Source organism: Schistocerca cancellata, chromosome 2 (genome assembly GCF_023864275.1).
Source record: "Schistocerca cancellata isolate TAMUIC-IGC-003103 chromosome 2, iqSchCanc2.1, whole genome shotgun sequence".
Classification (NCBI taxonomy): Eukaryota; Metazoa; Arthropoda; class Insecta; order Orthoptera; family Acrididae; genus Schistocerca; species Schistocerca cancellata.
This window is the reverse complement of record NC_064627.1, coordinates 355,408,482-355,435,768: the sequence shown is the minus strand read 5'-3', so window position 1 is coordinate 355,435,768 and position 27,287 is coordinate 355,408,482. Positions and strand designations below refer to the sequence as shown.

The following is a 27,287-nucleotide window of genomic DNA, read 5'->3' as shown; positions in this document are numbered from 1 at the left end:
ATACTTCTGTTCGGTATACATTTGTTTCCTAGTCCAAGACTATCCAAAAACACTTTACCCTACCTTTCTATCACCAGCGGAAACCGAAGTATGAACCCTGGAAGAATCCCGTTTTTATGCGCAGCGTTTTGGAACATACTGATACGCGCTGCTGCTTCGGTCGCAGGTCCGAATCCTGCCTCGGGCTTGGATGTGTGTGATGTCCTTAGGTTAGTTGGGTTTAAGTAGTTCTGAGTCAGGGGACTGATGACCTCAGATGTTAAGTCCCATAGTGCTTAGAGCCATCTGAACCATTTGAACATACTGATAACGAATGCTGTCGCATGCGTAACAATTCTGGAAACAATTCCTTCGTTCTAATGAAGCCGTTGCCATTTCTCAGAGATGTCTTTTCTTCCAGGAGCGGCAATCAACAAGGTATATAGGAGACCCCCTTTGAAAATGGTTCAAATGGCTTTGAGCACTATGGGACTTAGCTGCTAAGGTCATCAGCCCCCTAGAACTTAGAACTACTTAAACCTAACTAACCTAAGGGCAACACACACATCCATGCGCGAGTCAGGATTCGAACCTGCGACCGCAGCGGTCGCGCGGTTCCAAACTGAATCGTCTAGAACCGCTCGGCCACAGCGGCTGACCGGAGCTCCTTTAACGTAAGACAGATGACTAAAGCGTTACGAGAAAAGGGGGTATGTCCTGTTTAGATCGGGAAGGATGTTGGCCATGAAGGCAAGGAACAGGATCCGAATGCCACCTCGCCATACACTTTTAAGCCGACAGGAAATTTCGAGACTGTTCAGTGCTTAAAAAGTTATACTTAAGCGTATTTCCAGCACACAGCAATGTTATCTCTCACGGGGAGCACTTTCGTAAACGTTTTTGGTGAGCCACGTACGGAAGCCGGGCGGAAACCGCCAGCAGGCGGTCGCAGCCGCAGCCGGATGGAGATGCGGTCGCCGCATCCGCCACACAGTTCGCTCCTCGATCCTGCTGCTGACAGATGAGCACAACAGCTGTTTGCAGCGCAGATTATCACTTTACTTACGAATATCTTCTCTCATTAGGTCTGTTTACGAGCGGTACCCATTCTACACTACTGGCCATTAAAATTGCTACACCACGAAGATGACGTGCTACAGAACCGAAATTTAACCGACAGGGAGGAGATGCTACGATATGCAAATGATTAGCTTTTCAGAGCATTCACACAAGGTTGGCTCCGGTGGCGACACCTACAACGTGCTGACATGAGGAAAGTTTCCAACCGATTTCTCATACACAAACAGCAGTTGACCGGCGTTGCCTGGTGAAACGTTGTTGTGATGCCTCGTGTAAGGAGGAGAAATGCGTACCATCAAGTTTCCGACTTTGATAAACGTCGGATTGTAGCCTATCGCGATTGCGCTTTATCGTATCGAGACATTGGTGCTCGCGTTGGTCGAGATCCAATGACTGTTAGCAGAATATGGAATCAGTGGGCTCAGGAGGGTAATACGGAACGCCATGCTGGATACCAACGGGCTCATATCAATAGCAGTCGAGATGACAGGCATCTTATCCGCATGGCTGTAACGGATCGTGCAGCCACGTCTCGATCCCTGAGTCAACAGATGGGGACGTTTGCAAGACAACAACCTTCTGCACAAACAGTTCGACGACGTTTGCAGCAGCATGGACTATCAGCTCGGAGACCATGGCTGCTGTTACCCTTGAAGCTGTATCACAGACAGGAGCGCCTGCGATGGTGTACTCAGCGACGGACCTGGGTGCACGAATGGCAAAACGTCATTTTTTCGGATGAATCCAGGTTATGTTTACTGCATCATGATCGTCGCATCCGTGTTTGGTGACATCGTGGTGAACGCACATTGGAAGCGTATATTCGTCATCACTCTGCGTGATGGTATGGGGTGCCATTGGTTACACGTCTCGGTCACCTCTTGTTCGCATTGACGGCACTTTGAACAGTGGACGCTACATTTCAGATGTGTTACGAGCCGTGGCTCTACCCTTCATTTGATCCCTGCGAAACCGTACTTTTCAGCAGGATAATGCACGACCGCATGTTGCAGGTCCTGTTCGGGCCTTTCTGGATACAGAAAATGTTCTACTGCCGCCCTGGCCAGCACACTTTCCAGATCTCTCACCAAATGGAAACGTCTGGTCAATGGTGGCCGAGCAATCGGCTCGTCACAATACGCCAGTCACTACTCTTGATGAACTGTGGAATCATGTTGAAGCTGCATGGGCAGCTGTACATGTACACGCCATCCAAGCTCTGTTTGACTCAATGCTCAGACGTATCAAGGCCGTTATTACGGCCAGAGGTGGTTGTTCTGGGTACTGGTTTCTCAGGATCTATGCACCCAAATTGCGTGAAAATGTAATCACATGTCAGTTCTAGAATAATATATTTGTCCAATGAATACCCGTTTATCATCTGCATTTCTTATTGGTGTAGCAGTTTTAATGGCGAGTAGTGTAATTAATTTCAGCAATTTCTCTTTTCATTTTGGAACAGGCCACTTGTTGGCTCCCTGTTCAATTATTAATTATAGCTCTTTAGTTGGTTCGTTGTTTTTCTGTCGGAATGAATGTGTCAAGAATAAATTCGCTATCTCTTATTTCTCGTCACCCTTTTGTATACGGGACGATCAAAGCTTCCGTCTGAACGCGTTGCTGCAGTGCACACGAGACGTAGCGCGAACCCGATACGGGTACATCAACAGTAGCCTGCCTACTCTCTTAGAGCAAGAAGTGAAAGGAAAACAGTGCACGGTAAAGCTTGGTGATAACCACTTTGCTGATTCCAGAATGAGGTTTTCACTCTGCAGCGGAGTGTGCGCTGATATGAAACTTCCTGGCAGATTAAAACTGTGTGCCGGACCGAGACTCGAACTCGGGACCTTCGCCTTTCGCGGGCAAGGCGTTAAAAATTGATCTTTAACGCAACTTGTGTACTATATCTTCTCATCGGAAATCTTGTTATTACATTCACACCGTCACCCCCAGTGTAATCGGACTTAACTTTGTGCCACCTATACTTGCTTCACACAGCCAATGAGAAAGACTGGACGTCATGAAAGCGCAAAAAGTAGTAAGACTGCTTCATACAGTGAAAGTAAAATTATGTCTACTACAGTTTCAAAAGAGCAATTTCAAATATTTACCGTAAATTTCGAAAAAAAGGTAATATAAAATAAAAATATCGGCCCTCGATATTGTCATTTCGGTATTGATATATAGCGGAGAAAGACGCGTCCGAAATATATCGATACGTTTTGGAGAAATATCGGTAAGTGGGTGCATCGATATCTTGTCGACAACCCTAATTGTGACGTTATGGAAGCTGCGGGCCCAGCATAGAAGACGGTATTTGACTGTACAACAACACGTAACATGAATTGAGAAGAGTGCCGGGCTTACGTACCTGCAGGAGAGGGGGTCGACGTGGAAACCGGTGCTGCAGAAAGGGGGCGAGCGGCACTCGCAGAGGCAGCGCCAGTGGTTCCAGCGCCGCACCCCCCTGCAGTGCGCCTGCGCCGCGGGGTGCCGGCACTGGCAGCTGCACGAGTTCTCGTCGTACCACTGCCACGGGCTGCAGTCCTCTGGCTGCACCTGTCACCATTCACAAGTACAGTAGCGTGGCGCACTTGCAGCTGCCTGAGTTGCAGTCGTAATACAGCTTCGAACAGCGGCCGCAGCAAGTGCTCACAAAATTACAGGCCTCAAGAGGCAGTGCAACCACGATGAAGTACGTAGGTGGTGCAATTTTCCCTCACTGCGACAACACAAGCGTTAGATATGCGTTCAGACCTATGAAGAGACACAGATTCATAATGTCTGCTGTGGCATTCAGCTGCTAAATCACTATTGTATCTCCTCAGCAATTCCCATCCTCCTCCTTCAGCGTATCGACAATACTGCTCTCTTTGGCATCTGTCAAACACCACAGAGATCTCTCCGGTTCAACTCCGCAATGTAACCAATGTCTCTTCAACATAAGACCAACAAATGTTTAGCTACTACCACTTTTGCATTGTGAAAAGTGGTTGAGTCTACGTTTCAACACTGATTCATGAATTACAGGATGCATCACTCTCCACTACTGCTGACAAGGCATTTACTTAAACTCTGTCACTGACCAGTCTCCTAGTCTTGACTCAATACGAAAATGGAAGTTTCATGTACTCGCTATCCAGAACAAAGGCCACAATGGGCTGAAGTTCAAAAGTGAGACTGTAGACTTCCAACACTCTGAGATCCAACAAAACACTTACCTGATCCTCCATATGTTTGTTGGCCGTAGTGGCCGAGCGGTTCTAGGCGCTTCAGTCTGGAACCGCGCGATGACTACGGTCGCAGGTTCGAATACTGCCTCGGGCATGAATGTGTGTGATGTGCTTAGGTTAGTTAGGTTTTAGTAGTTCCCAGTTCTAGGGGACTGATGACCTCAGATGTTGAGTCCCATAGTGCTCCGAGCCATTTGAACCATTTGAACCTCCATATGTTTGGCAATATTACCAGAATTCCTGCACACTAAAAATTTCACATGTCTGTCCAAACTTTAAACAGCATACACTACGTACTTCTTTCCATATCTGCCTATATTTCCCATCAGGCACCCTTCAAAATTTTACCAAATTACCTTGCACCAGCTGCAGACATGAAAGTAACCACCACATATTTTCTCATCAATGCGCAGTTCTTGTACCCTTTACAAAAATGCTAGCTCGTCCCCTTAATCAAACAAGCACTTTCCACATCCTCTGCTTATAATGCTCCAACACTTCCCACTACAAATCCACGAAATAAATACTGAGCCACTCATCTGTGCAGTTAGGAAACTCTTCCTTTCGTCCGTCACATTGCTCGTTCCATCTCCTTCTCATTTCTAAATCCCCAATTAGCATCAGTTAGTAAATTAACCCGTCCATTTTCCACCCAGATTGTCCACATCATTCACACCCTTTTATAGAACACCCCATACATATTCGTCTGCTGTGTGTGTTTAAAATTTGTGCCAGAGTGAGTTTCAGCTGCAGACCTGCTTAAAAAAACCAGTCGACTTAACCTACTAGGTCCTGCATGCACGCCTCTAGGACGGACTCATACTCCCAGCCTCACTGATGTTTCCCTCCTGTCCTCCCAAACACTGCAAGCAAAAGTTATCTAACGTGGGATTTGGGAACAGCATCACTGTGGGAAGAATTTCAGACCTCCTGATAGATAATTGGTATCACGGGAACTGTGTTATTGAACTGATCTAATGATTTTATTTATTTTAAAGCCTCAATGGACATGAACCATCCTGGGTTTGCGGTACAGTCCAATCGCTCCATGAAATCCAACAGTAACGTAGTAATTCTAACAGAGTCTTTTTCTTGACTTGCACTCTGCGCACCGTGTGCATTAACTTTACTAGTCAGCCATATCACCAGCACTCTCTACCATTCGTCATATGATGGACATGATGGGATGACGGCTCGTCTGAACAACATTAGCGGTTGGGCCCCTTGAGGTGTTGTGACAGGAGATGGATGTAGCATTGAACACTACCTCTCACGAAGACATCCGATATCTCTATGATCATCCCTCTGCATTATTTCAGGACATTTTCTAACTCAAGCAGGCCTGATACGAAATTGAAATTATTGCCGAACATTATTTTTAACTGATTTGTGGCTATCTGATTATGACCGCTCACAACACACAACGCTGGATACACTTTGATGGATAAAAAGAGAAATCATGACATCCGATCTTAACTGAACTGAGCGTAACTGACATAATGAAACAATATCAGGTTGGTTAATTGATTTGGGGGGAGGAGACCAAACAGCGAGGTCATCGGTCCCACCGGATTAGGCAAGGAAGTCGGCCTTTCGAAAGAGCCATCCCGGCATCTGCCTGAAGAGATTTAGAGAAGTCACGGAAAATCTAAATCAAGATGGCCGGACGCGGGCTTGAACCGCCGTCCTCCCGAATTTGAGTCCAGTGTGCTAACCACTGCGCCACCTCACTCGATCAGTATCAGTTAAGATGGAAAGAACATATAGACCGTATGCTAAATGTAAGAATCACTAAAGCCATAAAACGATATAGAAGAAGAGACAAAAGATTTTTAGGAAGATCAATGAAGAGATGGCTTGACCAGTTTTGAAGGAGACGGAACGGACCAAGAAGTCCAATCCTTGATATCGATGTAGACGTGTGCACTACGTGAACAGGTCTTCATTTGTGACAGTTACTTTAGAGTGTTCATTTGTCGTTTTCCATTAGAGTAACAGACCTCTCACGGGCGTTACACCTCACATAAACCAAATCGCTACACAAAAGTTCCATCGCGACATCTGTCGCAGTGTACACAAACAAACCGTCGCACCACGAAGGAATTATCCGAATGGGACGGAAATCGGTAAATGTGGTATACATGTGTAGATAAACAAATGATTACAAGGTTTTGGCGGCGCAAAGACTATTCCATTTAAGTTTCGGGTGTGCAGCCGCAAGAAATCTCCTTCTTCTTCTAATATTTAGGCTGTATAACGTTCAGCCATCTTCAGAGTGAGCCGCAAGACTGCCGCTCCAGTTTTTTTTTTCTTTATTGAATTTCAATTCCCCCCGAAGGGGGCGGGCTGGCAGCAGCTTAGTATGCCGCTCTTCAGCCTACAGACTTTGTGAGAAAGATCAAGAGAATAAATAATAAAAAACAGGCGATAAAATCGGAGACTTAAAGAGTAACATGGCGAAAAGAAATCGTGGAACTTAAAACAAAGAACAGAGGGATGATGATGCTAATAAAATACATACGAAGCAGACAGGTAAAACAATAGACAGACAATTAAAAAACACGGCGACAGTCTGGATTCTGTTCGCAAAAGACATAAAATTCACACCTAGCGACAGCATGGTTTCTTTTCGCAACACGAGAAAGACGAACAACACTGAATAGTCACTGGAACACTGCACTAGCCGCTCCAGTGCTCGCTTCGTCCGTTTATACTCGTGTACCGCGCGACTGCGCATGCGGCCACAGATGCAAATGCGCCAGAGACGTTGGTCGGCGGAAGAGACGTGCATAACGCGCGAGTTGTATCTATGGCTCCGCAGTTGATCTTTGTTGGCATATCGATATATCATTGTGAGCTGCACTGTGACGACTTCTTTGTGAGTTTATTACAGCAAGTGCCGGATTCCATGATTTATCAAGATTGAAACCACTATCTCTATTAATTAAATTCGTCGTCAAGCGAATTTCAATCGCCTCCTTCACTATCGAGTCCCAAAAGGATGATGTAGTTGCCAAAATTTCGACGTTGTCACACAAAATACTGTGACCATTATCAATACAGTGCTCTGCCACTGCCGACTTATTAGGTTGTAAAAGTCGTGTGTACCTCCGGTGTTCTGTACATCTTTCTTGGACAGTACGAGTTGTTTGTCCGATGTAAGAAGGAGATTTCTTGCGGCTGCACACCCGAAACTTAATGGAACAAATGATTACAATTTCAGAAAAATTGAGTGATTTACTCAAGCGAAAGAACAGCTTAATAACGTGTTGTTCCACCTGTGGTCTTTATGCAAGCAATTATTCGGCTTCGGATTGACTAATAGAGTTGTCGGATGTCCTCCTGCGTGGAAAAATGCCAAATTGTGTCCAACTGGCGCCTTAGACTGTCAAAATCCCGAGCTGGTTGGAGGGCACCGCCCGTAATGCCCCAAACGTGTTTCTCAGACGCGGAGGCCAAGGGAGGGTAAGGCGTCCTGGTACGACATGAAATGGTACCCCAGACCAGTACTTTTGGGTGTCGGGCCGCATGGCGGGCGGCAGTCAAGTTGGTATCCCACCGCTGTCCAGGGCGTCTCCAAGCACATCTTCGCTGATCATCGCGGCCTGTAATCTCATTTTTACTATTAAAACAATCTTGATCACGATTTATTTATCAAGGTGACCGGTTCGACCACTACTATGGTCATCTTCAGACCATTGAGTAGGAACCTCTTTCTGTTGGAGAATCACCACTAGTCAAGATGACCACAGTAGTGGTCGAAACCGGTCACCTTGATAAATAAACCGTTATCAAGACTGTTTTTAACAGTAAATATTTGTAAGACATTGATCACTGCCACTCCCATAATGTATTTAAAAATAATGTAATCTCATTGACTGGAGTGCAATGGTCTTCAGTGATGAGTTCCCCTTCGCACTGAGCCCCGATGACCAGGAAAGGCGCTGCCAGAGACCCCCCGAACAGTGGTGGGACACCAACCTGACTATCACCCGCCATATACCCCGACAATCAGAGCTGACGGTCTGGGGTGCTATTTCATTTCATACTAGGACCCCTTTGGTCATAATCCGCGGCACCCTTACAGCTCGGTTTTGTTGTCCTTCACGGAAAGCCATCCTGAGCTTACATTTCACCAAGACAATGCCCACCAGCACACCAGCACATGGTGAGAGTGTCTACTGCTTGTCTTCGTGCTTGTAAAACCATGACTTTGGCAGTAAGGTCGCCGAATCTCTCCCCAGTTAAGAATGTTTGGGGCATCGTGGGCAGGGTCCTTCTACCAGCTGGGCGTTTGGTCGAACCAACCCACCAATTGCACAGAATTTGGCACGATATACCTCAAGATGACACACAACAACTCTGGCAATCAATGCCAAGCAGAATATCTGCTTGCATGAGAGCAAGAAGCGGACCAACGCTTTACTGACTTGCTCAGTTTGTGACGCTCTTTCTCTTGAATATATCATTCAATATTTCTGAAATTGTAATCATTTGTTTGTCTGCACATGTACGAAACGTCTGCCTATTTCCGTACCTTTCGGATAATTTCTTTGTCTGAGATTATCGAATAGTTGTAGTTCATGCAAAAAGACTCTGCCGTCCCTCTTTCTTTCCAGTTTTTCAGGCCTCTGTAAGAAGGTAGTGCCATCAGTTACTGCAGTCTTCAATCAAAACGTCATGTGCTCGTGATTGTTATCTCTTGCTCTCTCGAGATCGTACAGAACATCGTGCCTGATTCATGGAATGCCGAAAACAAGAGCGAAAATGGCGAGACAATTTGAACTCTGAAGACTCCAAGTGCATTCATGGTGCTCATTGCAATACGAAGCCTCAGAGGACGATAATTCCGCACTTATGTGAGTACACATTCTGCAGCAGAAATAGCTTATCGTACTAATAAAGGAGAAGAAATCAGTCATCATTATTCACCTTTTCATTCACTACACCGCTCCTCGCTCCATCGCCACAACAGACCTGTAGTTTTATACGAAAGAAAATCTGACTGTAGTTGATGCCATCGTATAAGGAAGGAAAAAAGAAAGAAAGATTAGAGTTTAACGTTACGTCGATAACAACGTCGTTACTAATAGGGCACTGTGATACGAAACTTAAGCAAGACGTGATCATGTGATATACGTAAAGTATAACAATAAATAATCATGTATATCAGATGCCAAAAGTAACTGTACCCTTAAGAAGCAGTCATATATCTCTTCAATGAAACGCAACTGTGAAATCGCATATTATTTTTAGTAGTGCGCGACATTCATCCAACAGTATGGAGGTGCTCGCTCCGTAGGTTCATGTTCAGTTGACTGGAATGATGAGGAGATCTGATACCTCGGCTTTGCCCCAATGTTCTTGATTAAATAAATCTCAGACGTCTTTACAGTAGTGAGTGTGACATTGTTGGTTGGGTTCCGTCCGTAGGCTGGGGACGTTAAGCTTAATTTGCGCGTTGGTGTTTTTCGAAGAACGGATGAACGGCCGATTTTGGTATAATGCCCCGTTGACCACGAAATCATTTGAGAGGCGGCTTCTCGAGAATAATGTGCTATGCGTTGGTTCCCGGTTCGCACTGCCTCTACTAAAATGTTTCCAAGGGAGGAAATAAAAGCAAGCTAAACGTAATGACAAATAAAATGCAGTCGGACCTCCTTGACCACATATCCGACCTTCGAAAAACCGAAGCACCTGACAAACTATTGCTCTTAATTTGCAGCGAAAGCACCCCATTTCCTTATATCAAATTTCGTGTATGGCCTCTCGATTTCTCTTGTCCAGAGCAGGTCACAGAAATTTTTCAAGATTCAGTCTTTCAGCGAGTCCGTACTGATTAGTTTTGCCTCCTTAAAGATCACTCGAATCGATGCTGCCCTTTCTTTTCTTTTGACACCTCTCTGATCGCTCCTGTTTCTTTGTGAAACCTCTCCGAAATGTTCATATTAAGCGTTTCATACAATCCATAAACTATTCGACTAACGTCATGGGAAATCATCTGACGCTTAGAGTCGTCCACAAAGTTATGCAGAGGCACTCAGCGTGCACCGGGAACCTTCCAAAATGCTATCTACACTTCGTCTTAATTATATACATTCTCTGCTAGATGCAAGTAAATGGAAATGTCTCCTGAAACGGTTCGAAAGCATTCTTTCTATTTACAGCCAGCTACAGTCTCAGTGACAGAAAATATGTGTCCGTGAGGGCAATCTATCACGCCAGCTTAAGCAGTGTAAAGTTTCTACCCGAAGTAAAATCCAGATAGTGTAATTCCTTACTAAAGAAGTATTCCCGAAAGTCTTGGAAACGGTGACAGGGGAGTAACCAGAGAACCCTTAGTGACGTTGGATATGACTGCCGTACTAATGTCTTGGTTCAGTATGATGTCTTATCTTCTGACTTCAGGAATGTTTTATTGTGAACACGTGATCACAGAATTTTTATGTTGTTCCTGTGGATGGAACAGTTGGTAAAGCTACAGTATTTGCTCTCGGTAAACTGTAGGAACATCGCAAAGCATGTACAGTACAGTGCGCTACCATATACAGCTGAGACGCTTAAACTGGAAACACATGATGCAGAACAACTAAACGAAAAGGGAAAAATACTGAAGAAACTTTTGGGCCCTAAAAGAAGTGATGAGAGATAAATGCGAAGACCTAGGGGAGAATTGTACAGGGGCCTGAAGACAATATCAAGATACACTAGAAAAGGGAAACATTTGTGGTACATTTATTGAAGATAAACAACCGGTACACAAGAGATAAGACAGGAACCAAGTGGATTGTTTAACTCAGAAAGGACTAGGAATCAACGTGGAAGGACAGGAAAAGTGGAGAAGCAAGTATACAACGACCAATACACCATAGATCAACGACAGAGAAGGATAGAAAAATGTCAATGACTCACCAGTGTTGCAAACAAGAGAGAAGGGTACTGATGATCGCGGAATATGAGCGCAAGAAGAGACCAGAAAGGATGAAGAGGTTCTGGAGGAGGAGAAGAAAATGCAATTCATGAAGGGGGCTAACCATGGTTCTACAGAGGCCGTAAGGTAATAAGAAGAAAGCAGATATGAGAATAGGCTACGGTACCTTGCAGACACAACCGCACTCTAGGTGGCTCTCCACCGGGATAACCTTGACGTGAACGCTCTCCTTCAATGTCCCGTTGGCTAGCAACCGGCTGGTTACAGACAGCACCTGCGGATAAACAACAGCCACAAATCAAACACTCGACATCATACGAAAGGGTGAGTAAAACTAGAGAAATAAGCATCTATTTTATTTATTTAGCTTATGGCATGTAACACATCATATAAAAAAGACATAAAAATCATAAGACACAGAAATAAAGAGTAGTCACAGTGTATAACATATAGTTGTAGATATAAAAGTATTTAAAATAGTGTATATAACAAACAAAAGTTCACAAACAAACATCCAGATTTGTGACATAGTCTATTGCACTTTCAGTCGCGGTCAAAAACTCATTGGGGTCTCCTGCAAAACGTCTCAGAGGGCAATCTTCCACGATGTGGCGAATCGTCTGCCGGTTCGCACCGCAGTCACATCTCGGGGTGGTGATTTTACCCCACCTGTGGAGGCTGTCTGCACATCTGCCGTTATTTGTCCGAATTCGATTCAAGGTCGTCCAAGTTTTCCTTGGCAAATTGAATCCTGGTGGTTGGACATTGATACATGGCATATTCTGCAGGTTTTGGGGCACAGATTCTCTCCACCGCGTTTTCCAGAAGTTGCCATAATCCGGGTTGAGAGGATGCGTATTTTTTGCCTTTTTTAAAGAGGGGTGTCTGGAGCGCAATCTGTTCATCTCCAGGGCAGGAACATCCTTATGGATTGGCAGTTTCTCGTTGTTCAGCACTTTTCCATACTCGCGTAAGTGAGCGTTCTCTCTGCGCAGGTCCGGTGGGGGAATGTTGCTCAGTATAGGTAGTCAGTGTAAAGGCGTTGGCTTTATTGTTCCTGATATCATCCTCATTGTGTAGTTTAGTTGAGCATCGATCAAGCCTGTGTGTTTACTGTTAAGCCATACCGGTGCGGCATATTCTGCTGTTGTGTAGACATCCCAGAGCCGAAGATCTCAGTACAGCCGCGGAAGAGCCCCACGTAGTCCCACATAGCTTCTGTATGATATTATTTCGAGTTTTAAGTTTTGCGGCTGTATTACGTAGGTGTTCCTTGAATGTTAGGGTTCTATCAAAGGTGATGCCTAGATATCTGGGGTAATTATTATGGTTTAGCAGCCTGTTTTCAAAATGAACGTTGAGCTTTCTTTTTGCTTGGGCATTGTCGAGGTGAAAGCATGTCACCTCCGTTTTTGTCGCGTTTGGCCGAAATCTCCACCTTCGGAAGTAATCTCCCAGCTTTGTTAGATCCGCAGTTAATGTGTTTTCCGTTGCCTCCATTGATCTGCCTCTTGCAGCTATTGCCCAGTCGTCGGCATATCCGAATTTTTGAGAAGTGGTTTCAGGTAAGTCAGATATGTAGAGGTTAAACATCAATGGCGCCAGAACGGAGCCTTGTGGTAAACCATTGTTGAGCTTCATTTGGTCACTTTTTGAGTCGCCCATTATGACTCTGAAACTTCTATCTGTGAGCATGAGGTTGGCCAGCTTGTTACATGGTATGACCCGCAGCAACTTAAATATCAGGCCTTGTCGCCAAACGTCATCATAAGCGGCTGATAGGTCAATAAAGGCTACTGATGTTTTGAGTTTTTTCTGAAAGTTCGCCTCTATGTGAGTTGCTAGGGAGAGGATCTGGTCGGTGCAACTGCGGTTGGGTCGAAAACCTGCCTGTTCAATCGGTACCACTTCAAGAATTTTTCCGCTTATTCTGTTGTAGATGATACGTTCCAGCAGCTTATAGACACAGTTCAGCAGAGCGATAGGGCGGTAGTTTTGGGGCATGTCGTTAGGTTTGCCTGGCTTTAGTATCGCTATAATCTTTGCTCGTTTAAGCTGGTGTGGGGTATTACCCGATTCTAAAATATCTGTTAAGAAGTTTGCGAGCCATGTTCTAGTATATTTTCCACAGTGAAGTAGGAATTCCGGGTGGATGCCATCGAAGCCGGGGGCCTTGCCACTTTTGATTTTTGACACAGCTGCTGCAACTTCTTCCGCTGTGATAGGCTGGGAAAATTCGGAGGTAGGCGATGCCCTTCGTTTTAAGGATCTTAATTCACGTTTGACGGTCGTGGTGTGTGTTCTGTCCCTTGGTGCTCTTGAGGTTCTAACTATGTGTGCGGCCACATTGTTAGGGGTTATCGGGTGGGTGTCTTTTATTTTACGTTTACTGCCTCCCAGGTTACGAAGTAGGGTCCATGCTTGCCTACTGGATTTAGTGAAATCTAGATTCTCCACGGTATCCATCCATTTTTCCCGTCGAGCTGCGTCTAAGCTGTCCGCGATTTCTTGGTCGTTGGTTTCGGTAAATTCCTGGTACAGGTCTTCGCATCTCTCATTCCAGCCTGGGATGTACTCTTTCCGGTAGCCTCTGGGTACATTCCTCTTAGCCGTGGCGATGACTGCTCCCACAAATCTGTCATAGTTGTCCCTAGTCGGGGGTATCCAACCTAGACACTTGTCAAGGTTTTCTGCAAAGGTGGCCCAGTCTGCCTTCTGGAAATTCCATCGTGGGCGCGGAAAAGATTTTATGATTGGGATGTTAATTCCGACTTCTAAGATAACAGGGCGATGTGGGAAATCAGACAGGACTTCACGAGTTGCGGCTAGCGGTTGGTTGTTTTTGTTTTTAGTGACAAAACATAAATCAGGGTTATAATCTCGTCTCCATGCTGCTGATCGAAATGTTCCGCGGTCCTTAGCGTCGAAAATCAGGTGGGTGTTAGTCTCCTCACTCCAGCTCATCAGGGATTCACCGTTCTGGTCGTTTCGTGCGTACTTCCAGTTCTCATGGTGACTATTAAAGTCTCCTACGTAGATAGCAGAGTGGGGATATTCTTGGAGTACTTCTGGAGGCCGTGGACAGCCGGGAGGCTTATAGATGTTAACTATAGTGGTATCGCCAATTTTGACAGCAACTTCATGTATGTTGTTGTCTGTAGATATCTTACACAGGGAAGCATTGCATGGGGGCTTAATTAAATTTGAATGCAAATATATATTTTTTTTTTAGTAGCTGTAAGTCCGATTACGCAAGTCTCGTAAACGGCTGGCCCTGACTAGTTTTAGTACGCAATCTGACTGCTTAGAATGACAACAAAGAATGTAAGGAAGTTTCTGTTAGCACAATTAATTAATTAAGTCCCCAGCAACTATAAAACCTACGAAACAACAAACACAAGTGTAGCTGTTCTGTATGTGGTAGTATGACTCAACGCACATCTGGCACGGTTCTTCTTCAACAAGACAAGAATTTTTTAATACCAATTATACTGACGTGATAAAAGAAAATTAGAAATACTACAATTGCGCAAGAAAATCAGAATTACACTCTAATACAAGAACACACGCCAGATGCTTTGTTGACTGAACCTGTAATGACACATTATTCAGATCACTGAAAGAATAAAAGAAAATACCTCCATATATATTGACGAAATGCACTCTGACCATTACAATATCTCCATTAGAACATCATCATCTCTCCCATCAAACCACTGGATAAAACATGGAACAACACTCTCCACTACCGCATCTCACTCTGACTTCAGCTACAAGCAGTGTCCACCACAACTTCTCGGCAAGAACTGCTTGTCGCTGCGTCTCAATAATCACTGCCTGTGGAGGCGGCGGAACAATACTCTCTGGCGCGATTTCTGGCGCTGTGGCTCAGTGTAGCCACCTTTCATATGCCCTTCCTCCACGGGCTAGAATTTGATGGTATTTTTGCCAGCATTGGTGGTGAAAATACCACCAAATTCGTCAAAAAAAAATACAGACAAAAATAAAAGATAATATTAATACGTAAGTATCATATAACTAGATAAAATTTTGGCTTTGCACTGACCTTACAATAGCCTAATATATAAAATACAGTAAGGAATACAAATTCTTTCATACATATGACTTTACATAATAGTTTACACAAATATCATGTGGTTAAACAATTCAATCGATAGCGTCAGCAATGGCGAATATGAGCAGGTAAGAGTCTTATAACTTTTCACAAACAGTAATACACAAAAAATCAGTTTATACAAATATTCACATAAAATGTTTTCATAACAAGTGGTTGACAGTTCCAGCAGTAGCACCCAGCAATGTTGAGTAGGTGCAGACACCATCAGGTGACATCATTTCAGTAGAAGCAGTCCATCAGTGGCACCCAGCATTGTGGAACAGGTGCAGACTCCAACAGGTGACATCATTTCAGTAGAAGCAGTCCATCAGTGGCACCCAGCAATGTTGAGTAGGTGCAGACTCCAACAGGTGATATCATTTCAGTAGAAGCAGTTCATCAGTGGCACCCAGCAATGTTGAGTAGGTGCAGACAGCAAGAAGTAACATCATTTCAGTAGAAGCAGTTCCATCTGTGGTACCCAGCAATGTTGAAGAGGTACACACAGCAACAAGTCACATTTCTCAGTAGAAGCAGTTCATCAATGGCACCCAGCAATGTTGAGTAGGTGCAAACAGCAACAGGTGACATCATCTCAGTAGAATCAGTCCATCAGTGGCACCCAGCAATGTTGAGTAGGTGCAGACAGCAAGAAGTAACATCATTTCAGTAGAAGCAGTTCCATCTGTGGTACCCAGCAATGTTGAAGAGGTACAGACAGCAAGAAGTAACATCATTTCAGTAGAAGCAGTTCCATCTGTGGTACCCAGCAATGTTGAAGAGGTACACACAGCAACAAGTCACATTTCTCAGTAGAAGCAGTTCATCAATGGCACCCAGCATTGTTGAGTAGGTGCAGACACCGACAAATGACATCATTTCCATAGAAGTAGCTCCATCTGTGGCACCCAGCATTGTGGAGTAGGTGCAGACTCCAACAGGTGACATCATTTCAGTAGAAGCAGTCCATCAGTGGCACCCAGCAATGTTGAGTAGGTGCAAACAGCAGTCCATAATATTCACTATCACTGATCACACAGTTCATCAGCAGAAATTAAACATGTCCTAGTGGCACCAATCATGTAGAAAAAGTACAAGTAACAGTCCATAATATTTACTATCACTAATCAGACAGTTCAAGCATGAACAATAGTTTGAATGCACATACAAATGCTTTTACAATGCTCTTACACTAAACATACAAATCATAACAAACACACAAATGATATCAGATAATTGTCATATTACTATTACAATTACACAAACATCAGTAAACCTATAATATTTATGGGTGTCAGTGCAAGCCACTACAAACAAATAAAATAATATTTAGGAGATAGGTGGGTAGTATTAGGAAAGGAAAACACACAAAACACACTCACTCATCTTTCATCCACATTAAGTACTACTGTGTAATTGAATAGTGTTAACTGTGTGAATCCACTTCTGTCAAAATTTCATGTTCATCATGTGTATCAAGTAGTAGTGACAGCAATGTATAACAGTCAATAATAGTTAAGTCAACGTCATAGTCATCATGTCAAGACCAATGTTTGCCAAGCCAGATCAAAATGTACGGTTGCTGAACAACTGTCAGTGTGCCAAGATATGCAACTTCCTCTCTCCAAAAAAAAGTACATACTGCTTAGTGATTTAACAAAGTGTGTGTAGACAATCTTCCTTCCATTTTAGTGTTCTAGTCTGCTATCTTCATCCTCCTTGTTCCATATAGACCAACACAAAAAAAAAATATATGCACCTCACTTATTTTACCTCTTATACACCAAAACTCCCATCAACTTCATATAATCTCAATACCTCAATAATACCTCTTCAATACGTCGATACATATAAACCTTATTGCCAGTTTCCCATCAACTTCATATAATCTCAATACCTCAATAATACCTCTTCAATACGTCGATACATATAAACCTTATTGCCAGTTTCCCATCAACTTCATATAATCTCAATACCTCAATAATACCTCTTCAATACGTCGATACATATAAACATTATTGCCAGTATCATTTCACTTCCATAACAACTCTCTCCTCTAGTCAGTCTCCTCGAACAAGTACAGATAAAATCCTAATGCAAACCTCATCATCCCATACAATCCGAAGACACACTGTCAACACACAACCTCTGTGTAATCCATCTGACCAAAATCTTCTACTCATTATGAATTATAAACAAAGAATGCATACATGACCTCTAACAGACTTAGTTCGAATAACTCTCAGTAATTAAGTACGATTACGGAGTGTGAATGATCCTAATATTTCACAGTGTGTACACCACTTCAAGAATTATGGCAAACAGAAGCAAACATGTGGAGTATTTCTTGTGTCAAGTGTCACTTCCTATTTCAATTGCTCACGAAAAATGCAGTGTAATAACTATGTTGGTATGTCATGTCGTTAGCTTCGTTCCTATTGGCATACATTTATACAGCTTTCATCAAACCTCCAGCTCATGTGACTTCTATGATGTTTCTTGTACTAAAGTCGCTCGTCGAATTACTGCAGTTCATTTTCTTATGTTAAAATATAAAGCACTGAGCGTAAGCAAGGCAAGCAATAGCGAGTAAATATACCAGTAATGAACAGAATGTCAACAAGTGGATGCAGCACAATTCTTACAACGAGGCTCTGCCAAGCGAACAATCTGTAACTAGTACCATAGTGTAACCTAAACTCTATGTTTGTACACTGTACATCAGCATTGCTATATACCAAATTAAAGTATAGTTATGACAACAAGCAGAAATGTGTAAATGTGCAATCCATACGCATAGCAGTAAACATATATCTTACGTACTAAACAGGTCATTAGCATCGTATCTTAATAAGTAAACATGAAGGCGCAAGCAGATAAATCACAAAGTATAACTTACATACCTAACCACATCAGCACAATTAATCAGGTGACAATTATAATTTAAATAAATAAGCACAGCAGGCACATAATAAAAAAATATAACATCAGTGACAAAGCAGTGCAGTCAAGCGATGCATAATATACACAAGTAACAATCCAGTTCATTAATAATCATTGTCAAAATCAGTTAACGTACGCAAGCACGTCGCTTCACAAGTAATTTCATTGAACATGTAATTAGTACAAAGTATGAATCACGTAATTGCGAGCAGCAAATTACGTCTAAAGTACGTACCTAAGTGGAAATATGTTACCTGAAAAATAAACTCAATTAATAATTACCTTTTTAGTTTATTACTTTCTTCTTCGAAATGACATTTTTCCTGAAATTTTCTCGATAGCAAGTCGTCTTAACGTCGGACACGCACAGAATTTACCTGAAGTTCTTAAATATTTTAGAGAACCATATCCTGAAAAATACTGAATGTTAATAACAGAATTCATCAAGTCACTATAGCTTTATACTGAATTTAGTCGGAGAAATTAGACTGTGTATTTATTTACGGCTGTCAGTGCATTCGCACTGAGCGCTCGATCAGCTGTAGGCGCGTCACGTAGGAAGTGATTGTTTGCGGTCAACGACTGCCTTTAGCGGCGCGCAGACGTAACTGTTGCTTTGAGTATGTGCCGCCGCCAAAACACAGCGCGGTATCCTTGTACTCTCCGTGTGTTTACATACAACTGTTAGTTTCTCAAAAGTATGTCATTCTACAAAAATTTTTCAAAAGTATATCATTCCACAAAAATTTTAACGTTAGATATATGATGTATTCCCTTAGAGCGTCGTGATTTAAGAGTTTCTACTTCGACAGTGTTATCATGAATAATTTTGCGAATTCTATATGGGCCGTTATAAAGCAGAAAAAATTTCCGACACAAGCCTTTTCCTTTGTGAGACAAACGATGAGACTTAATTAACACTTTCTGACCAACTGACAAGATTTTTAAACGACTAGGACGCTTAGCTGATTTCTCTCTTCTAGCAGCCGCAGATGCAATATTTCGTAGAGCCAGGTTGACAATTTCAGAATGCCGCAGTTTCCGTGTAGGCGGAAAAGGAACGATTTCAGAAATGCGATTTGTCGGTGCTTTGTTTTTTAATATCAGTAAAGGAGGTAAAGAAGTTGAATCATTAGGGAGTTCATTCAGAATGTTTTGAAAAATATGAAGATACTGATCCCACGTTCTGTGATTCTGATGACAATAAAGACGACACAATTTATTGATTTCCTTCATCCATCTCTCTGAAGCGTTAGATTGAGGGTGAAAAAGTGAAATGAAAATTGGTTTAATTTTACGACGCTGTAGAGTACGAAGCCAAATTTTAGAACGAAACTGTGATCCATTATCTGATATAACCTTATCAACATGACCCACTTCTTTAAGAAAATGGTTAATGAAAGCATTAGATACTGAACGAGCTGTTGCTTTGCGTAACGGTGTAAAACACACATATTTTGATGTCAACTCCACTGCTACGAAAATGTACGCAAAACCATTAGTAGATCGAACCACTGGACCGAACAAATCAACTGCAGCCATGTCCTTTAATTTTGCTGGAATGATAGGAAACAACGGTGCTCTGTGAGAAACTGTCGGCGGCTTAGCCTTTTGACATAATTTGCATTTGGCAAGAACAAATCGAATACGTTTTTCCATATTATTGAAGTAGCAATTTTCTCGTAATTTATGAAAGCATTTTCTGGGACCAAAGTGTGCATAACTGAAATGCGTATACCAAATCAGCTTATTAACCCACTCATCAGGAATACAAACTAACCAAACAGAGTTGTCGACCGATTTTCGTTTAAACAGAATGTCATTGCGAACTAAATAATGCTGTCTAATCGCTACGCTTTCCTTTCTCTTCCACTTCTCCTTAATGTCCTTCCAGATTGGATCCTTATTTTGCTCCTTAGCAATGTCCTGGAGCGAAGACGAAATAAAGTTCTCAAACGCAACACCTTGAATATACATCAAACAATAATTGTTTTCCTTGCAGTCCTCTTCAGCACTTTGTTTCAAACCCATAGGTGCACGTGATAAAGCATCAGCAACAATATTTGAAGAACCCTGTATGTAAACAATACTAAAATCAAATTCCTGTAGGTACAACGCCCATCGTGACAATCTGCCATGAGTTAATTTTGTTGACATAAGAAATTCCAGAGCTCGATGATCGGTGTAAACCTTAGTATGTCTGCCAAACAAAAATGTCCGAAATTTTGTAAAAGCCCAAACAACAGCCAAAGCTTCAAGTTCCGTAATCGAATAATTCTTCTCTGATTTAGAAAGAACACGACTTCCAAATGCAATAGTTATCTGGACTACAACGCCGTCTTCTTCTATCTCTTGAAATAAGTGTGCCCCTAGGCCTTTGTATGATGAGTCCGTCGCCAAACAAAAATCTTTAGATAAATCCGGGTGTGAAAGAAGTGGAGCAGCAACTAAAGCATCACGGAGTTGTTCAAATTCTGACTGAGCTTCCTCATCCCAACACCAATTAGATTTCTTTTCAGATAGTTCACATAAACGAGGTGTGGCCAAATCGTCCAATTTAACAAAGCGTCTAAGAAAATTACAGACACCAAGGAAACTACGAACATCACGTTTTGTGGTAGGAACAGCATAATTACGAATAGCGTCTAGTTTTTCTGGATCAGGAAGAATACCTTCTGTAGAAATAATGTGACCGAGAAATTTCACCTGAGAACGACCAAATTCAGATTTTTCTAAGTTCACTGTAATGCCAACTCTTGCAAAGATACGTAATAATGAATCCAAAATTTTGTTGTGCTCACTCCAAGAACGTTTAGCAATAAGAATGTCGTCAACATATGAAGTAATATTGTCACGAAGATAAACAGGTAAAATTTCATTTAAGCTACGAATGAATGCTGCTGAAGATACAGTAAGTCCAAACGGTAATTTCCGAAACTGGTAACAGTTACCAAAGGCTAAAAAGGCAGTATATTTTCTACAATCAGGGTGGAGTTCTATTTGCCAAAAACTTGCGCGCATGTCAATCGTGGATAAAACTTTAATTCCATGGAAATGTTGAAGAAGTTCATCTAAATTTTGTGGGCGGTCAGTTTCAGGAATGATGATATTATTTATCTGTCTTGAATCCAGAACCAAACGAATTGACCCATCCTTTTTAAGAACAACGTGTAATGGGCTAGTATAAGGACTGACTGCAGGCTCAATAATGCCCTGATCTAACATGTACTGAAGTTCATTCTTAACCTTGTCTCTGTAAGCCAAAGGAATAGGGTACGTTTTCCCCCGAAATGGTGTGTGTTCTTTTACTTTAAATAAATATTATAAGCCTTGTATAATTCCCGTGTGATGACTAAACACTGTAGCATGTGTTAACCTTTTCATTAATCAGTTCTTCGCTATTAATTATATCATCCATCGCGTCTCTGTATCTATTGTCATTGTCATGAATAAACACATTGTCGTCATAATACTCAACGAAAACATCAGAAGTAAGAAACCTTAAACATTTTGTATCTGACTCAGATCTTGTTAAACACTCGAAAAATTTCAAACATTTCGGCATTCCGACAACAGTCAAATTCACACTTCCCTCTTTAAAGTTCAAAATTGCCTTATGTGCGTTAAGAAACTCCATACCTAATATAATTTGTGTACTGAGTAATGGAACAATAATAAAATTAGCAGAAAATTCGTATCCTTGACAATCGAAATTTAGGTTGGTCTGTTGTTTAACTTCTACACCTTTTCCAGAAATCGCTCCTCGAATTGTAGTTTTAGAAATAGGTAACACAGGACAGGCAATAGTCCTTTCACATATACGAAAAACTGATTCACTAATGACGTTCAATGGGCTCCCAGAATCTAAAACTGCAGTGAACTTATTCTTACCCACACATACTTCAATAACAGGATGTAAAAATGCGTCTACATTATTTTCCTTTTCGTCAAACAAAATGTCTCTCATGTCTTCCAGGCGTACGTAGTGTAAAACCGTAGTGTCATTACTTTCTGAACCGTCTATATTGCTGCCAGAAGCCGAAGCTGCTAGTCATTGTCGATTGTTTGCGTCACGTCTTTGATTATTCGCGTCATTTCGCGGATCCATTTCTACGATTTGCACTTGTCTCTCTGAAGTTCTGTCACGTGGAGGATGCCAATTAAGTCCCTCCTGTCTGTTAGATACAAATTCTTGGTTGTGTCTGTTATTAAAATTTCTGTTTTCCTGTCTGTCTGCATAGCTACTTCTTGTGTAATGTTGACTGTCACTTCTGAAATTATTGTTGTATCTACTACCCGGATTATTTCTGTAGTAAGAATTTCTATTACTGTTTGAATAATTTCTGTCTTGATGATACCGATTACTGTTTCCGTATGATTGATCATTCCGGTACGAATTACCGTTACTATAATTGTCTGTGTAGTTTCTGTTAGAACGTCTGTTATTGTCATAAGGCTGGTATCTATTGTCCTGTCTGTTACGTCTGTCATTCTCAAAGTTACCCATATAACGCCCGTTCCGATCACTATCCCTTTTCTCTGAAAATCTATTGTAATTACTGTTACTGAAAAAGTTACAAGAAGTCCCGTCGTCGTTGTCATACTCGAGTTCTTGTAGCAAAGTCTTAAAAGTCTCAATGTCGTCTTTACATCTTCCGGCTAAAGCAATTTGTCTTATGGATTGTGGCAGCTTGGTTAAACAAATGCGAATTAATTCAGTCGGGCTATAAGGGTTGGAAAGGAACTGATTCTTTCGAATCATGTCTTCAAAATATTCCGCTGGCGTGCGGAATTCAGACTGTTTGAAATTACGCTGCATGATAAGACTGTGTTTGACTCTGTCTTGCGTGTTTTCGGACCAATATGCCGATAGAAATGCATGATAAAAATCATTCAGATTATTACAATCTCTAATGAGTGCGCGCATCCGCGTCGCCGGTTCGTTTTCTAAATATCCACACATAAATTCCAGTTTGTGACTTAGTGGCCAATTTGGTGGGAGTGCGTACATAAATTGATCCAACCATGCACATGGATGTATGTCATTCTTAGAATTGCGGAAGATCTTGAATTTCCGGACAGTCAAAAAGTGTTTATAGTCAAAGTTTTCGCCTCGTGGCGACAAAGACCTACCGCGTCTGTCCCAGTCCCAATGTCGATTATTGTCAAGTTCGCGCGCCTGGCGCTCTCTTGTTGCATCCCGTAAATGAAAAAAATTATTTTCTTCAAACCCCTCTGGTATCTGTGATTCTAAATTTCTTTTGCCGTCTTTTCCTACGATTTCGCCTTCAATTTGTTTGACTTGCTTTTTTAATGCCTCAAATTCCCTTTTCACGCGTTCATTAAATTTTCCCTGATTTTCAACATGTTTATTTATGCTCTGGTACTCTTCGGTTTCTGAAAATGGCAGTGGAGCTGTGTCATCTGAATCTCTGTCCCCACTTAAACTAAGATTTGTCAGTTTATCTGAAATCTCCTCAACTCTTTCCGATAAATCACCTATCTGTTCTTTCTGTTTATTTACGTCTTCCGTAAGTGTCGCGACTCGGGTTTCGGTATGGTCACATTTAGTAGTTAACTGTTCACACTGTTGCGTTAAGTTATTTATCCTGTCATTTGGTACGGATTCCTCGATTCTCTCAAATATTTCTTCCTTATCTTTTGCACGTTGTAAATTTAACTCTGAAAATTTCTGTACTATCACGCGATCTCTTTCTTCCTGTTCTCTATCCTGTTCCCTTTGCCTAATCTCTACTGCAATTAATCTATTATTGTGAGAATTCAAAATCGGTTGTACTTCTTCTCTGATTTCTTTCTTTAATTCGTCTTTCATGTTTTTGAAGCATGTCCCTATTCGTGAGTCTAACCGTGTTTCCATTGTTTCCATCTCTGTTTCTAAACGTGTTGCCACTGTTTTAAATTCAGATCCTAACCGAGTTTCCATTGTTCCCATCCGTGTTTCTAATTCAGATCGTAAATGCTCCATTGTTCCCATTTGTAAATCTAACCGTGTTGCCATTGTTCCCATATCTGTTTTTAATTCAGATCTTAAATTTAATATTGCACTCATCAACTGCTCCATATTAAATGGTTCAAAATTCTTTTCGCCCCTAACATTTTCCGCAATACTAACTTCCTTCTGCATAGCCATAAGGCTATCTGTGTTCGATACTATTCCAGAATCTTCTATCGTTAATCTCGTATTCTGTGAATTTTCTGATTGAGAAAAATTTTGAAATGGTTCCGGACTATTTTCTCGACTGATTAAATTGTTTTCCACTTCATTATTCATGATACTGTTTTCCTCTGTTGGCGAGTTCGCCATGTTAACAATTTCGTTATTCTCACTATTCATCATTTTTGCCTTTTTCATTGATCGCGTAATCATTTACAAAACATACAAAACTCGTCACTGTACGAAAATTACACACAATGACTCTTTATCTCCAACAATACCATTTACATGAAATGTTACCCTCAAACACGATTAATCGAACAATTGAAATAATTGCCCTAAATTGTCAAACCCATAGACAAGACAATAAAAATTAAATTTTGAAAAATACCATTAGAAGAATGCCAATTACCAAATCTACACATGCAAAATAGACTACAATTACTAAACTACAAATTACTACAACAATACTACCGTCTACTATTTTTACAATCAGAAGAATTCCAAGGGACGATCCGAAGCAGCGGTCGCCACGTGCATGGGGGCTTAATTAAATTTGAATGCAAATATATATTTTTTTTTTTAGTAGCTGTAAGTCCGATTACGCAAGTCTCGTAAACGGCTGGCCCTGACTAGTTTTAGTACGCAATCTGACTGCTTAGAATGACAACAAAGAATGTAAGGAAATTTCTGTTAGCACAATTAATTAAGTCCCCAGCAACTATAAAACCTACGAAACAACAAACACAAGTGTAGCTGTTCTGTATGTGGTAGTATGACTCAACGCACATCTGGCACGGTTCTTCTTCAACAAGACAAGAATTTTTTAATACCAATTATACTGACGTGATAAAAGAAAATTAGAAATACTACAATTGCGCAAGAAAATCAGAATTACACTCTAATACAAGAACACACGCCAGATGCTTTGTTGACTGAACCTGTAATGACACATTATTCAGGTCACTGAAAGAATAAAAGAATAAAAGAAAATACCTCCATATATATTGACGAAATGCACTCTGACCATTACAATATCTCCATTAGAACATCATCATCTCTCCCATCAAACCACTGCATAAAACATGGAACAACACTCTCCACTACCGCATCTCACTCTGACTTCAGCTACAAGCAGTGTCCACCACAACTTCTCGGCAAGAACTGCTTGTCGCTGCGTCTCAATAATCACTGCCTGTGGAGGCGGCGGAACAATACTCTCTGGCGCGATTTCTGGCGCTGTGGCTCAGTGTAGCCACCTTTCAGCATTTCCTATCTTATTTCGTATGTAGGTTGCCACACCGTAATTGCGGTGATAGGTGGCTCCCAGTATCTCGAATCCAGGGATTTTTCCTCTAGGTGAGGCCAGCTGATCTATGTTTTCCGCATGAGTCTCTTGTATCGCGACTACGTCGATTTTGTTCTGAGTGAGAACTCTCTGGAGAAATTCACATTTGCTCCTACTTATGCCTTCAATGTTTAGGTGGCAGACTCGGAGGCACGGTCCGAGTGCTCTAGTCAATTCTTCATCGTTCATTTGGTCGGTATCACTCATGATGTGTTTACCAGGAGATCCAGCACAAGATTATCTGGATTATCTGGTTGCCTTTAGTGCTAGTTCATTTAGCGTTACCCAGGGTGCACGTGTAGTATTCTACTACGGACGCGAACTAGCCTTACAAATACAAATAAGCATCTAGTCTGCATGTAATCTATACTCCGCAAGCCACCTTATGGAGTGTGGCGGAGATTACTTCAGGTACCACTATCTGTTTGTCACTTCCTGTTCCATTCGGGAATGACGCGTTGGAAAAGTTACTATCGGTAACACTCTGTGTTAGCACTACTTTCTTGGATTATCTCGCTGCGGACATTTCGTGAGACGTATGTGAGAGAAAGTGATGTGTTACTCAGTGCCGTAAAATAAAAATGCAATGTTCCTTCCAGCATGCATGCATGGTTGTTCGCACTCGCAACTGTGAATACATATCATGTAAAAAGTAAAGGAGTCAAAATCCGTCATGTGGCTTCCGCAGATGACCTAAGCACCTTTTTCAAAGACGTACATTCAGCCATAATTCAGATGAAGCTCCTGGAAAAACTGCCGAAAGAAAAATCAATGTATACATATACGTATACAACCAAAAAGAAGTACATGACTAATGTCTTATATGCCCCGAAATCACTACAAACAGACTTCAGAAGAATAAACAAAATTCAGAAGCTCAAAATCTTGGAAAAAGTATACAAATAAATGGGATAATATATAAGCTAATGACACCAGAGCCTGATCGACAGTGACTGTGTACGAACTCTCCAATGCTACATACAATAAAAAAAGTCATTTCCCAAAAAAAACAAAAATCAGGAACTATACCATTGTAACAAGACATCAAGCACTTTTCGTAGCAGAGTGCATTGCTTCACTCAAACTAGAAGAAATGGAGAGGGACTGAGAAGGAGATAAAAATCCTTAAAAATTCTGGGGTCGGAAACAGATGGAAATTGCAAATATAGCGAGTAACAAAGAACGGAACTGAAGAAGATTTTACACAATTCGGAAAAAAATTGTCACTTTATGTGCTCATATAAAAAGAAGTGAGGAAAGTAGGCTAACTACACAAATATTTCAATACTAAGTAGATCGAGGAAAGTCAAAAAGACTTAGAAGAAAGAAATATTTCTGAAGAAGATATCTAATACAGAGGAAACATCATGACCTAAGTTAAGGAAAAGGAAAAAAGAGCGCAAAGGAATCGTAACTGAGGAACACAGGAAACAGCAGTATGAAAGTATGAAAAAAAATTGGGATGAAAGGAAAAAGAAACC

At 41.7% G+C, this 27,287-nt stretch overlaps 1 protein-coding gene across 2 annotated transcripts in view; it reads right to left on the bottom strand.

Moving 5' to 3' along the window:
• The window catches only part of LOC126145661 (vascular endothelial growth factor A-A-like), a 165,708-nt gene that overhangs the window by 12,982 nt on the left and 125,439 nt on the right, over positions 1-27,287 (bottom strand). For both annotated transcript variants that reach the window (XM_049915573.1, XM_049915574.1), the window contains 2 exons: positions 11,390-11,497; positions 3,431-3,618 (listed from right to left, as the gene is read on the bottom strand). In XM_049915573.1, the coding sequence (XP_049771530.1) occupies positions 3,431-3,618; positions 11,390-11,497 (296 nt within the window). The remainder of the gene's footprint in view (positions 1-3,430; positions 3,619-11,389; positions 11,498-27,287) is intronic.